The 15,459-nt window shown below is 47.6% G+C and overlaps 1 protein-coding gene across 1 annotated transcript in view; it reads right to left on the bottom strand.

Moving 5' to 3' along the window:
* LOC134969044 (mucin-2-like) overlaps positions 1-15,459 on the bottom strand; it is a 695,488-nt gene that overhangs the window by 504,752 nt on the left and 175,277 nt on the right. Inside the window, exons 17-18 of the mRNA XM_063944753.1 lie at positions 11,004-11,056; positions 9,168-9,268 (exon numbers count right to left, since the gene is read on the bottom strand). Of these exons, the coding sequence (XP_063800823.1) occupies positions 9,168-9,268; positions 11,004-11,056 (154 nt within the window). The remainder of the gene's footprint in view (positions 1-9,167; positions 9,269-11,003; positions 11,057-15,459) is intronic.

The raw sequence follows: 15,459 nt of genomic DNA, 5'->3' as shown, positions 1-15,459 counted from the left end.
ATCATTATACATGAAGGAAACGTGAACACTAGAGCACCTGTCAGCAGGTACAGCATTCTACGAATGAGCATGATGGAGGAGGCCACCTCTCCGACACTGACATCGGACTCCCAAGCCACAGACCAGACCGGACCAGATGACATCTTGGTAATCCATACTGGAGGGAAACCAAGTACAGTAAATAATGAAATGATTGTCTGAACGTTACCAGAGGGTCTATTCATGTAAAATAATGAAAACTGAATACTTATCACTATACATCGCATCGGTTTGATGCGATATATAGCTTTGATAAGTAGCAATACTGGCGATGCGGTATCCTGGGCTCCAGCGGTGCCATCTACTCCTGCGGTCTCCCTCTACGGTGTTGGAGTCAGCCAGTGGGTCCCTCTGCACATGTGCAGTCAGCTGAAGTTAGGGTCGGCTGCAGTGGCTGCTGGGAGATCTGGGGGTGAAGCTGGGTACCAGGCAAAGAGCAGGGAAGCTGTTAAGGTTGCACCATCCTGAGATGGTGAACCTGAACTCCATGGAGAAGTGGAAAGCACAGCATTCCGTTCCTTCATGAATTGCACTCACCATACTAAAGTATGGTGATCCGATTTAGGCACGGAGTGGGGATATCGCTGGAGAAGTCAGGAGCTTCTCCACTAGCAGAGAAAATCCCTGTTTAACGCGAAACAGGGCTTTTCTCGGCTACATGAATAGATCCCCAAGGAACTTTAGCCACATCTCGGCACTTCATAAGAAACCTGTTTTACGGAGCTTTTCATACAAGACATTACTCTTATGACTTACATTTTTTTAGTGTGTCCTCTCCTCTAATTACAAAGTTTGTTTTATTTTGTTTCCAATTTAGAATTTTTTATTTTTACATCCTATGTAAAAATGTGTCATCCTATGTGTCCCATTTCTCAAAGTATATTTGTGGCCAAATCCCCCATATACCAGTTTTCGTGAGTTAGGCGTAAATATAAGGTATCTCCTGAATGTATGTAGGAAGAATCGCAGCAGGAATCTCCTATACCTGCTGTGATATTTCTATTGCTGCTGGAAGCCGCATCCCACATAGGTTTCTATGAGAGATGCGATGCTGCCAAATTTACAAATATCCAGAATGCGAAGCATTCCCTATATTGGTCCCCAGCTAGCCCATTGTAACCTATGGGCTACTCACCACACTTGTAGCCAGCAGAGGATTCGCAGCGCTCAGTAACAGCAATCTTGGTGTATTTTGTCTGAGCAGTACCACCTAGCTGCTTCTGTTTGGCTAATTACATATTGATCTCTCCAGCAATTAAATTATTAGCATAGCAGCTATATTATATGTAGTCACACCATCTCTTCACATTACTTATTTTGCCATTTCCATTTGGACTATTGCATGAACTACTGTTAAGGTGTGTACACACGGTGAGATCCTTGCTATGCCTGATTTTGACTATGCGATTTCCCTTGAACTCGCCCAGAGCTCAGATAGCACAGATTTTGACTATCTGTACTTTCGATTTTGTCTATGTACGATTTTGACTAAGTGCCAGTCTTGACTATACTTTGTACTAGATAGTACACTAGATAGTCAAGATTGACTTGCCTGCACAGTATATCTAGCCTTGCGATACCGACCCCGCGGGAGTGCACATCAGGATCGCAAAGTGGCTAACACCTTGCGATTTGCACTAACTTTCCATGCCATTTTTACTATATATACACACCTTAAGATTCCCATTGGATTTTTAAAGGAGGGAGAACAACGGGATTTAGCTAATATCCCAGGCACTCAGGATCCCTACGGTCAGAATTTTGACAGTGGCATGCCGATGATCAGAATCCTGACAGATCCCTAGTACAAGAACTGGAGTTAGGGTTAGGCACTAGAAGGTGGGTTAGGGTTGGGCTGCGGGAGGGAATGATTAGGGTAAGGATGCGGGAGGGGTGTGTTAGGGTTAGGCTGCGGGAGGGGATGATTAGGGTTAGGATGCGGGAGGGGTGTGTTAGGGTTGGGCTGCAGGAGGGGATGATTAGGGTTAGGATGCGGGAGGGGTGTGTTAGGGTTGGGCTGCAGGAGGGGATGATTAGGGACAGGATGCGGGAGGGGTGTGTTAGGGTTGGGTTGCGGGAGGGGATGATTAGGGTTAGGATGCGGGAGGGGTGTGTTAGGGTTGGGTTGCGGGAGGGGATGATTAGGGTTAGGATGCAGGAGGGGTGTGTTAGGGTTAGGCTGCGAGAGGGGATGATTAGGGATAGGATGCGGGAGGAGTGTATTACGGTTAGGCTGCGGTAGGGGATTTTTAGGGTTAGGATGTGGGAGGGGTGTGTTAGGGTTAGGCTGCGGGAGGGGATCATTAGGGTTAGGATGCGGGAGGGGTGTGTTAGGGTTAGGCTGCGGTAGGGGATGATTAGGGTTAGGATGCGGGAGGAGTGTGTTAGGGTTAGGCTGCGGGAGGGGATGATTAGGGTTAGGATGCGGGAGGGGTGTGTTAGGGTTAGGCTGCAGGAGGGGATGATTAGGGTTAGGATGCAGGAGGAGTGTGTTAGGGTTAGGCTGCGGTAGGGGATGATTAGGGTTAGGATGTGGGAGGGGTGTGTTAGGGTTAGGCTGCAGGAGGGGATGATTAGGGTTAGGATGTGGGAGGGGTGTGTTAGGGTTAGGCTGCGGGAGGGGATGATTAGGGTTAGGATGTGGGAGGAGTGTGTTAGGGTTAGGCTGCGGGAGGGGATCATTAGGGTTAGGATGCGGGAGGAGTGTGTTAGGGTTAGGCTGCGGGAGGGGATCATTAGGGTTAGGATGCGGGAGGGGTGTGTTAGGGTTAGGCTGCGGAAGCGGATGATTAGGGTTAGGATGTGGGAGGGGTGTGTTAGGGTTAGGCTGCGGGAGGGGATAATTAGGGTTAGGTTGTGGGAGGGGTGTGTTAGGGTTAGGCTGCGGGAGGGGATGATTAGGGTTAGGATGCGGGAGGGGTGTGTTAGGGTTGGGCTGCGGGAGGGAATGTTTAGGGTTAGGATGCGGGAGGAGTGTGTTAGGGTTAGGCTGCGGGAGGGGATGATTAGGGTTAGGATGCGGGAGGGATGTGTTAGGGTTAGGCTGCGGGAGGGGATGATTAGGGTTAGGATGCGGGAGGGGTGTGTTAGGGTTGGGCTGCGGGAGGGAATGTTTAGGGTTAGGATGCGGGAGGAGTGTGTTAGGGTTAGGCTGCGGGAGGGGATGATTAGGGTTAGGATGTGGGAGGGGTGTGTTAGGGTTAGGCTGCGGGAGGGGATGATTAGGGTTAGGATGTGGGAGGGGTGTGTTAGGGTTAGGCTGCGGGAGGGGAAGATTAGAGTTAGGATGCGGGAGGGGCGTGTTAGGGTTAGGCTGCGGGAGGGTATGATTAGGGTTAGGATGCGGGAGGGGTGTGTTAGGGTTGGGCTGCAGGAGGGGATGATTAGGGTTAGGATGCGGGAGGGGTGTGTTAGGGTTAGGCTGCGGGAGGGATGATTAGGGTTAGGATGCGGGAGGGGTGTGTTAGGGTTGGGCTGCAGGAGGGGATGATTAGGGTTAGGATGCGGGAGGGGTGTGTTAGGGTTAGGCTGCAGGAGGGGATGATTAGGGTTAGGATGCGGGAGGGGTGTGTTAGGGTTAGGCTGCGGTAGGGGATGATTAGGGTTAGGATGCGGGAGGGGTGTGTTAGGGTTAGGCTGCGGGAGGGGATGATTAGGGTTAGGATACGCGAGGGGTGTGTAAGGGTTAGGCTGCGGGAGGGGATGATTAGGGTTAGGATGCGGGAGGAGTGTGTTAGGGTTAGGCTGCGGTGGGGGATGATTAGGGTTAGGATGCGGGAGGGGTGTGTTAGGATTAGGCTGCGGGAGGGGATGATTAGGGTTAGGATGCGGGAGGGGTGTGTTAGGGTTGGGCTGCGGGAGGGGATGATTAGGGTTAGGATGCAGGAGGGGTGTGTTAGGGTCAGGCTGCGGGAGGGGATGATTAGGGTTAGGATGCGGGAGGGGTGTGTTAGGGTTGGGCTGCGGGAGGGGATGATTAGGGTTAGGATGCGGGAGGGGTGTGTAAGGGTTAGGCTGAGGGAGGGGATGATTAGGGTTAGGATGCAGGAGGAGTGTGTTAGGGTTGGGCTGCGGGAGGGGATGATTAGGGTTAGGATGCGGGAGGGGTGTGTTAGGGTTAGGCTGCAGGAGGGGATGATTAGGGTTAGGATGCAGGAGGAGTGTGTTAGGGTTAGGCTGCGGTAGGGGATGATTAGGGTTAGGATGTGGGAGGGGTGTGTTAGGGTTAGGCTGCAGGAGGGGATGATTAGGGTTAGGATGTGGGAGGGGTGTGTTAGGGTTAGGCTGCGGGAGGGGATGATTAGGGTTAGGATGTGGGAGGAGTGTGTTAGGGTTAGGCTGCGGGAGGGGATCATTAGGGTTAGGATGCGGGAGGAGTGTGTTAGGGTTAGGCTGCGGGAGGGGATCATTAGGGTTAGGATGCGGGAGGGGTGTGTTAGGGTTAGGCTGCGGAAGCGGATGATTAGGGTTAGGATGTGGGAGGGGTGTGTTAGGGTTAGGCTGCGGGAGGGGATGATTAGGGTTAGGATGTGGGAGGGGTGTGTTAGGGTTAGGCTACGGGAGGGGATGATTAGGGTTAGGATGCGGGAGGGGTGTGTTAGGGTTGGGCTGCGGGAGGGAATGTTTAGGGTTAGGATGCGGGAGGAGTGTGTTAGGGTTAGGCTGCGGGAGGGGATGATTAGGGTTAGGATGTGGGAGGGGTGTGTTAGGGTTAGGCTGCGGGAGGGGATGATTAGGGTTAGGATGTGGGAGGGGTGTGTTAGGGTTAGGCTGCGGGAGGGGATGATTAGAGTTTGGCTGCGGGAGGGTCGTGTTAGGGTTAGGCTGCGGGAGGGTATGATTAGGGTTAGGATGCGGGAGGGGTGTGTTAGGGTTGGGCTGCAGGAGGGGATGATTAGGGTTAGGATGCGGGAGGGGTGTGTTAGGGTTAGGCTGCGGGAGGGATGATTAGGGTTAGGATGCGGGAGGGGTGTGTTAGGGTTGGGCTGCAGGAGGGGATGATTAGGGTTAGGATGCGGGAGGGGTGTGTTAGGGTTAGGCTGCAGGAGGGGATGATTAGGGTTAGGATGCGGGAGGGGTGTGTTAGGGTTAGGCTGCGGTAGGGGATGATTAGGGTTAGGATGCGGGAGGGGTGTGTTAGGGTTAGGCTGCGGGAGGGGATGATTAGGGTTAGGATGCGGGAGGGGTGTGTAAGGGTTAGGCTGCGGGAGGGGATGATTAGGGTTAGGATGCGGGAGGAGTGTGTTAGGGTTAGGCTGCGGTAGGGGATGATTAGGGTTAGGATGCGGGAGGGGTGTGTTAGGATTAGGCTGCGGGAGGGGATGATTAGGGTTAGGATGCGGGAGGGGTGTGTTAGGGTTGGGCTGCGGGAGGGGATGATTAGGGTTAGGATGCAGGAGGGGTGTGTTAGGGTCAGGCTGCGGGAGGGGATGATTAGGGTTAGGATGCGGGAGGGGTGTGTTAGGGTTGGGCTGCGGGAGGGGATGATTAGGGTTAGGATGCGGGAGGGGTGTGTTAGGGTTAGGCTGCAGGAGGGGATGATAAGGGTTAGGATGTGGGAGGAGTGTATTAGGGTTGGGCTGCGGGAGGGGATGATTAGGGTTAGGATGCGGGAGGGATGTGTTAGGGTTAGGCTGCAGGAGGGGATGTTTAGGGTTAGGATGCGGGAGGGGTGTGTTAGGGTTAGGCTGCGGGAGGGGATGATTAGGGTTAGAATGGGAGGGGTGTGTTAGGGTTGGGCTGCGGGAGGGGATGATTAGGGTTAGAATGCGGGAGGGGTGTGTTAGGGTTAGGCTTCGGGAGGGAATGATTAGGGTTAGGATGAGGGAGGGGTGTGTTAGGGTTAGGCTGCGGGAGGGGATGATTAGGGTTAGGATGCAGGAGGGGTGTGTTAGGGTTAGGCTGCAGGTGGGGATGATTAGGGTTAGGATGCAGGAGGGGTGTGTTAGGGTTAGGCTGCAGGAGGGGATGATTAGGGTTGGATGCAGGAGGGGTGAGTTAGGGTTAGGCTGCGGGAGGGAATGATTAGGGTTAGGATGAGGGAGGAGTGTGTTAGGGTTAGGCTGCGGGAGGGGATGATTAGGGTTAGGATGAGAGAGGGGTGTGTTAGGGTTGGGCTGCGGGAGGGGATGATTAGGGTTGGATGCAGGAGGGGTGAGTTAGGGTTAGGCTGCGGGAGGGAATGATTAGGGTTAGGATGAGGGAGGGGTGTGTTAGGATTAGGCTGCGGGAGGGGATGATTAGGGTTAGGATGCGGGAGGGGTGTGTTAGGGTTGGGCTGCGGGAGGGGATGATTAGGGTTAGGATGCAGGAGGGGTGTGTTAGGGTCAGGCTGCGGGAGGGGATGATTAGGGTTAGGATGCGGGAGGGGTGTGTTAGGGTTGGGCTGCGGGAGGGGATGATTAGGGTTAGGATGCGGGAGGGGTGTGTTAGGGTTAGGCTGCAGGAGGGGATGATAAGGGTTAGGATGTGGGAGGAGTGTATTAGGGTTGGGCTGCGGGAGGGGATGATTAGGGTTAGGATGCGGGAGGGATGTGTTAGGGTTAGGCTGCAGGAGGGGATGTTTAGGGTTAGGATGCGGGAGGGGTGTGTTAGGGTTAGGCTGCGGGAGGGGATGATTAGGGTTAGAATGGGAGGGGTGTGTTAGGGTTGGGCTGCGGGAGGGGATGATTAGGGTTAGAATGCGGGAGGGGTGTGTTAGGGTTAGGCTTCGGGAGGGAATGATTAGGGTTAGGATGAGGGAGGGGTGTGTTAGGGTTAGGCTGCGGGAGGGGATGATTAGGGTTAGGATGCAGGAGGGGTGTGTTAGGGTTAGGCTGCAGGAGGGGATGATTAGGGTTAGGATGCAGGAGGGGTGTGTTAGGGTTAGGCTGCAGGAGGGGATGATTAGGGTTGGATGCAGGAGGGGTGAGTTAGGGTTAGGCTGCGGGAGGGAATGATTAGGGTTAGGATGAGGGAGGAGTGTGTTAGGGTTAGGCTGCGGGAGGGGATGATTAGGGTTAGGATGAGAGAGGGGTTAGTTAGGGTTAGGCTGCGGGAGGGGAGGATTAGGGTTAGGATGCAGGAGGGGTGTGTTAGGGTTAGGCTGCAGGAGAGGATGATTAGGGTTAGGATGCAGGAGGGGTGGATAAAGGGAATGATTATGTTTAGGGTTAACATACAAACCAAAATCTGTCTATTGATTTTCAAAGTCTGGATACCGCTGTCAGCATTCTGACCATCAACATCCTGTGTGCCGGGATATCGATACCAACCCAGAACAACATATATTTGTATTTAATTTGTATTTTGTATTTGTGTTTGTATTTAGGGGGTCATTCCGAGTTGATCGCTAGCTGCCGTTGTTCGCAGTCCAGCGATCAGGCTAAAAATCAGCACTTCTGCGCATGCGTATGGCGCGCAGTGCACACGCGCGACGTACTTTCACAAAAGCCGATGCAGTTTCACACAAGGTCTAGCAACGCTTTTCAGTCGCACTGCTGATCGGTGAGTGATTGACAGGAAGTGGGTGTTTCTGGGAGGTAACTGCCCATTTTCCGGGAGTGTGCTGAAAAACGCAGGTGTATCAGATACAAACGCAGGCATGCCTGGGAAAACGGGGGAGTGGCTGGCCGAACGCAGGGCATGTTTGGGACGTCAAAACAGGAACTAAATAGACTGAAGTGATCGCTAGCTAGGAGTAATCTCGAGCTCCTCAGAAACTGCACAATCTTTTTTTGTAGCAGCGCTGCGATCCTTTCATTCGCACTTCTGCTAAGATAAGATACACTCCCAGAGGGCGGCGGCCTAGCGTTTGCACTGCTGCTAAAAGCAGCTAGCGAGCGAACAACTCGGAATGAGGGCCTTAGTCAGATTTTATATTGAAAATGTAACCATCACATGCATTAATAACTGTCGAAAGACTGTACTCTCTTGGGTACATAACATTTCATTACATTACATATATCTGACACAACAGGTCATGTTTTAGAGCTGGACATAGGTCCGTAAAACTGTGTGCCTTTTTTCCAATTTACATTTGGTGTCTACAACTAAATTAGCTGCAATAGTCACTGCAGTACAAAACCTGTGGCCAGTTTTAAAAATAGTAACTATGAATCCTTTCTATTCAAATAAGAAACATATTTAGGAGCAGGTACTGGTGTTACCATTGCCAGAGAGTGGGAGAAAGCATTTATTTATAGAGAGAAAACAAATTTTACTGTAAAAAAAAAGAGAGAATATAACCAATATACTGTAGTATAGTCATAATAAAAAAATAACCCCCTCTATAACACATAATGTATATATGCTGTATACCTTATTTAGCATTTGTTACAAATATAAGCTGTTTCCTATTTGAGGGATCTATGTACAGGTTGAGTATCCCATATCCAAAATGCTTGGGACCAGAGGTATTTTGGATATCGTATTTTTCCGTATTTTGGAATAATTGCATACCATAATGAGATATCATGGTGATGGGACCTAAATCTAAGCACAGAATGCATTTATGTTACATATACACCTTATACACACAGCCTGAAGGTCATTTTAGCCAATATTTTTTGTAACTTTGTGCATTAAACAAAGTGTGTACATTCACACAATTCATTTATGTTTCATATACACCTTATACACACAGCCTGAAGGTCATTTAATACAATATTTTTAATAACTTTGTGTATTAAACAAAGTTTGTGTACATTGAGCCATCAAAAACAAAGGTTTCACTATCTCACTCTCAGTCAAAAAAGTCCGTATTTCGGAATATTCCGTATTTCGGAATATTTGGATATGGGATACTCAACCTGTACTAAGCCTTGGAGAGTGATAGAGGGGATGGAGATAAAGTACCAACCACCCAGCTACTAAATGTCATTTTACAAACCGAGCCTGTAACATGGCAGTTAGGAGCTGGTTGGCTGGTACTTTATCTCCGTCCACTTTATCTCTCTCCAGGGCTTATTACATAGACCTCTAAGTATGTTACTTGTAATATTTTCTGACAAAAAACAGAAACATGAACAACATTTGTATATAAACATATATTACAGAAAACTAATTTTACAGAGATTGGTACAGTGTCTACATAAAAAAAAAAATCCAGCACATACCAAGGTAAATTTAATATCCTGATATATACTTACACAATCTATATTTGAGCTTTGACAGCTCTTTAAGCATTCAACTCCAGTGGAGCCATCAGGTGCCAATGAACAGTTAAAGAAAAACATGGGAGATGTGCAATCTGAAATATAATAGATATAAAAGAGGATTTTTGCCAAGGTTCTTCGATAATAATTATCACTTTTATTCACATTAATTTCATACGGGTTGTCTAACAATTAATATAGTTACAAAGGGTACATTTCATGTCTTGTCTTCTGCAAATATATTTCAACCCGAATGAGAAAACAGTATGCAATGTTCTGCCCTGCTCACTAGGCACGCGTTACCTAAAATGCCCGGTGGAAGAGCAATGTCTCCATTATAGGAGATATGTTGGAGTGTTCCTTTGTACCCATTTCACTAATAATTGCAATTTTTGTCAGTTGTAAATTCACGTATTTGATAGCATATACATGGAATGAGAAGCACTTCCATATACAGCAATGGCAGGCACAAATGCTTTGTGAATGGATAAACCTCCATGATGAAACGGGAGCAGATGAGCAGTTTGGCAAAAAAAGAGGTGTGTAATGGATGCCTTATTGGAAGATGCAGATACGCCCTCCATCGTTGTTCCTACAGTCACATTAAACTGCCCTTCAAGTCGCGCCCAGCCCCGAGCGAGTTTTTATATGTATTTTTCCCGAAAAATGCATCTAATTCGCATTGTTGTGCGAATAATACAAACAAGCAAACTATGGGCCCAATTCAGACCTGATCGCTGCTGTGCGTTTTTGCACATGGGGTGAAAATCAAACTACTGCGCATGTGTATGCACTGCAATGCACATGCGAGATGGACAGCAGCGATTGACAGGAAGAGGACATTTGTGGGTGGTAACTAGCCGTTTTCTGGGAGTGTTTGGAAAAACGCAGGCGTACTCAAGCATTTTAAGGGAGTTTGTGTGACATCATCTCTGGCCACAATCAGCTTTATTCCTTCGCACTGGAGGAGTAAGTATTGAGCTACGCACAGACTGCACACACTGCACAGAATGGGAAAAACATTCAATGGTGAGTGTGATGTGAACAGTTTTGCAGCTGTCCGATGACGGAGGGGAATATTTGCACAGCGTACACATGCATTCGTACACTTGCACGGGGCAAATTTTCACACACCCCCCCCTGGCATCGACTATCTGATCGCAGGACAGTGTAATTTGCAGCATAGCAATCAGGTGTGAATTAGGCCCTATGCTGCTTAAAACTGCAATTGGCATGTATACATTCTGTGTGTGCAACTGCGGCTGTATCTGTACATGAAATGCTACGTTACAGTGTCAGTTGTTGTTTTATAATTGTGATGAGGAACCACCAGGTTCAGCTCTGAATTTTAGTGTACAGTAAAAGTAAAGTTGCCCAGGATTTGTGTGCTGCAGATGTTTTCCAGGAAAACACTGTAATGTAGCATTCTGTATACAGATACAGCCACAGTCCCACACAGAATATAGGCATACCACATATCATTTTAATCAGCATAGTCTGCTTGTGTGTCTTATTCACATAGCGTTGAGGATGCGTCTTATTCACGAAAGCTAGATGAAGATGCATTTGTAGATGTAGAAACAAGCTATACGTATATTCCCGGTCTGTAAAAATTCCATCTGCGCCGCATCACAACATGTTTTGTCCAGTCCAAAATGTGTGAAAAATGCTTCAAAATAATCTAATAATGAGAGGAGAGTGGTGAAAACTAGCAGCAAATTTTACATCTAATGTACTATAGTCTCATATTAAGCATATGTTCCTGTAATCCAAATACTGTAAAAGCTTATCGGTACTTTAGTAAAAAAAAAAAAAAAAGCTTAGTCTTACTTGTTAGTTGCAAGTCTCTGTAATCACAATGTAGAACTCCGTCTTTGCAAATACTAAAAAAAAATAGAAACACCCCCCCAAAAAACAACAACATTGTGAGTTACTTTTTAAAAAAATGTAATACTCTATTAGTGGATAGAATCAGCCTACTGAAGAGGAAAATGAATGGCACTGTAACAGAAATATCCCAACTACCCTGATTTAGGTCCTGATTCAGTAATGGATGCAATGTTGAGGTTGTACTCTATGGAGCGACATTTTGCCACTACACATATGTATTAGTCAAACTGCACATGTGCCTTGATTGTCGTGTGGCAGTGGTCGCAGTGGACAGGCAGGGACTATTTGGGGGAGGTAGCTGGAAAGTGGTGACTCAAATGCAGGCGTGCCGTGAACATTTTGGGGGGTATTATAGCTCCCCCATATGCAGTCACAATGGCTCCGGCATCTTACTTTCTGCGGCTATCTGATGTGCATCCGATGTCTGCAGCTCACAGGGGCCTTCGGTGGGTATCTTAATACAAATCCCGTCAGCTGAGACATTTGCATATTTTCGCATAGCTGCTGTGTACTAAATCACAGTTGCGACAGCATTTGCCCATATCTCTGAATCAGGCCCTTGGTCAGATCAGTCCTAATCCACTTGTCAGCAAAGGATAATAACATCAAACTGATACAGTGTGGGGAATGTAATAGGGTGTGAGAATATGAAAGTGAGAGATTTTTTGAAAGTGCTCCTTTTTTTAAAGTGGCAATCATTTACATGGCAAAGTCAACATGGTTTTGTCATGTAAATGAGTGCTTCTTAAAAAAAACAAAAAACCACAGTAGGACTCTCACAAAATCGCTCACTTTCTGATTCTCACACCCTATTATATTCCCCCCAGTACTGTATGTCAGTAAACAACAAATGCAGATTTTTTTTAAGACTGAATACAGTAATTTCCCCTCCAGGAATTCTCCCCGAGGGTATAAATCAAAAGTAAGTTAGCATTAAGTTATTTTAATTGAAGGAATATTATATACAGTGATAGTAGTAACAAATTAGTTTCAGATATTTCACTCAGGAACTAACTAGCTACTGTCCTGATCTTATATGTGTAACTACTGTATCTGTCATATATCATATAAGAAGTAAAGAAGTAATTTATTAACAGGCATAGAAGAAAGGTGAGTTCCACACTATTATTTACTGTCTTTATTCCGGATTATGAGATTTTGTGTCTAAGTGTTGTGGAACCACCTGGAACCAGGCCATCAACTTCATTTTATGGATTTTTTGTGTACTTTTTTATGGATTGTTCGTTAACAAGGGTAATGCTCGTTGCCAAAGGTAATGCTCATTGCCATGGGGGTGTATAAAGTATATTCGGTGGTGGGCTCTAGCACCTAATCTCCCACTCCCTAGTACTCTGCTCGGGGGAATGAAGTTTTGCGGAATTATGCAGTTGTGTCATGAGGTCATGACGCAACCGTGTCATTCTGCAAAACTCTGCTTCCAGAGCGGAGGAGTAGGAAAGAGGGAGGAGGAGGAGTGGAAAGGAGATACAAAGTGCCGCGGCGGGTGCCCCGTGCGATCACACGGCTCACCCGCCGCAAGAAACGGCACTGTATGGCGCTAATTACAAAGAATCAAACAATCAAATAAGTAATACAATATAAACAATAATGCATTCCTTGTGTGATGTTGGAGATAGTCCTCTTTTTATTTCTTCCTTTGTGGATGCTTCGAAAGTATTTTCAAACTCCAAGGAATGTGTGGAGAAAAGCCAATGAAGCAAACAATGTGTAGTATAGTCAAATATATGTAAATGTTTCGGAGAAAAATACCCAACCGGAATAAACCAGCAGAGTATTCAGAGGGTGTGAAGGTCAGGCAGGAAGAAAGCGTACCTTAACTTACAATGGAGCCCCAAAGATGGTATAAGTAAGGGTTTCTAAAAATTGTTTGAGATATACCCTGAAAACATCTACTTTCAGGGAATACCTTAAAATATTATGTATCCTCAGGATTTAACATGGAGGGACGGCATTAGATATTTCCAATATCTGCCGCTGTCTCTTTATTTCTTACCACAAAACAGACCCATAGGTTTCTATGGGTGCGGTTACACTGTCAGATTTACCAATATAGGACCTTATTCAGCATCAGCTGCAAGTTTGCTAAATTAGCAAAACTGTAACTGCTTGCAATCACATGCTGGGGGCCGCCCAGCGCATGGTAAGGCCACCCAGTATGCAAATGCCCGCCAACGATGGGATCACAATTGATTTCCGATCGCATCTCTGAGCTAGGGATGCCCCCTGCCTGCACAGTCAGTTGGTCATGTTTTCCGTCGCAGCGGCCTCCCCGAAAATGACAGATCCACCCCTGCTTTCACTGCACCCCCCCATCAATCAATCAGGCAGAGGAGTTTGCATTAGTGTTATGCGATCGCATCTCACTGCATGCACACGTGCAATACGACTCCTGTGCATTGGACATAAAATGATCAATAATAAGAATTTACTTACCGATAATTCTATTTCTCGGAGTCCGTAGTGGATGCTGGGGTTCCTGAAAGGACCATGGGGAATAGCGGCTCCGCAGGAGACAGGGCACAAAAAGTAAAGCTTTAAGATCAGGTGGTGTACACTGGCTCCTCCCCCTATGACCCTCCTCCAAGCCTCAGTTAGGTACTGTGCCCGGACGAGCGTACACAATAAGGAAGGATTTATGAATCCCGGGTAAGACTCATACCAGCCACACCAATCACACTGTACAACCTGTGATCTGAACCCAGTTAACAGTATGATAACAGCGGAGCCTCTGAAAAGATGGCTCACAACAATAATAACCCGATTTTTGTAACTATGTACAAGTAATGCAGATAATCCGCACTTGGGATGGGCGCCCAGCATCCACTACGGACTCCGAGAAATAGAATTATCGGTAAGTAAATTCTTATTTTCTCTATCGTCCTAGTGGATGCTGGGGTTCCTGAAAGGACCATGGGGATTATACCAAAGATCCCAAACGGGCGGGAGAGTGCGGATGACTCTGCAGCACCGAATGAGAGAACTCCAGGTCCTCCTTAGCCAGGGTATCAAATTTGTAGGATTTTACAAACGTGTTTGCCCCTGACTAAATAGCCGCTCGGCAAAGTTGTAAAGCCGAGACCCCTCGGGCAGCCGCCCAAGATGAGCCCACCTTCCTTGTGGAATGGGCATTTACATATTTTGGCTGTGGCAGGCCTGCCACAGAATGTGCAAGCTGAATTGTATTACACATCCAACTAGCAAAAGTCTGCTTAAAAGCAAGAGCACCCAGTTTGTTGGGTGCATACAGGATAACAGCAAGTCAGTTTTCCTGACTCCAGCCGTCCTGGAACCTATATTTTCAGGGCCCTGACCACATCTAGCAACTTGGAGTCCTCCAAGTCCCTAGTAGGCGCAAGACACCACAATAAGCTGGTTCAGGTGAAACACTGACACCACCTTAGGGAGAGAACTGGGGACGAGTCCGCAGCTCTGCCCTGTCCGAATGGACAAACAGATATGGGCTTTTTTGAGAAAAAAAACACCAATTTGACACTCGCCTGGTCCAGGCCAGGTCCAAGAGCATGTTCACTTTTCATGTGAGATGCTTCAAATCCACAGATTTGACTGGTTTTAAACCAATGTGTTTTGAGGAATCCCAGAACTACGTTGAGATCCCACAGTGCCACTGGAGGCACAAAAGGGGGTTGTATATGCAATATTCCCTTGACAAACTTCTGGACTTCAGGAACTGAAGCCAATTCTTTCTGGAAGAAAAATCGACAGGGCCGAAATTTGAACCTTAATGGACCCCAATTTGAGGCCCATAGACACTCCTGTTTGCAAGAAATGCAGGAATCGACCGAGTTGAAATTTCTTCGTGGGGCCTTCCTGGCCTCACACCACGCAACATATTTTCGCCACATGTGGTGATAATGTTGTGCGGTCACCTCCTTTCTGGCTTTGACCAGGGTAGGAATGACCTCTTCCTGAATGCCTTTTCCCTTAGGATCCGGCGTTCCACCGCCATGCCGTCAAACGCAGCTGCGGTAAGTCTTGGAACAGACATGGTACTTGCTGAAACAAGTCCCTTCTTAGCGGCAGAGGCCATAAGTCCTCTGTGAGCATCTCTTGAAGTTCCGGGTACCAAGTCCTTCTTGGCCAATCCGGAGCCATGAGTATAGTTCTTACTCCTCTACGTCTTATAATTCTCAGTACCTTAGGTATGAAAAGCAGAGGATGGAACATATACACCGACTGGTACACCCACGGTGTTACCAGAACGTCCACAGCTATTGCCTGAGGGTCTCTTAACCTGGCGCAATACCTGTCCCGTTTTTTGTTCAGACGGGACGCCATCATGTCCACCTTTGGTAATTCCCAACGGTTTACAATTATGTGGAAAACTTCCCCATGAAGTTCCCACTCTGCCGGGTGG

This window comes from Pseudophryne corroboree, chromosome 11 (assembly GCF_028390025.1).
Source record: "Pseudophryne corroboree isolate aPseCor3 chromosome 11, aPseCor3.hap2, whole genome shotgun sequence".
NCBI lineage: Eukaryota > Metazoa > Chordata > Amphibia > Anura > Myobatrachidae > Pseudophryne > Pseudophryne corroboree.
Note: the sequence above shows the minus strand (reverse complement) of the source record. Positions and strands in the feature narration are given on the sequence as shown.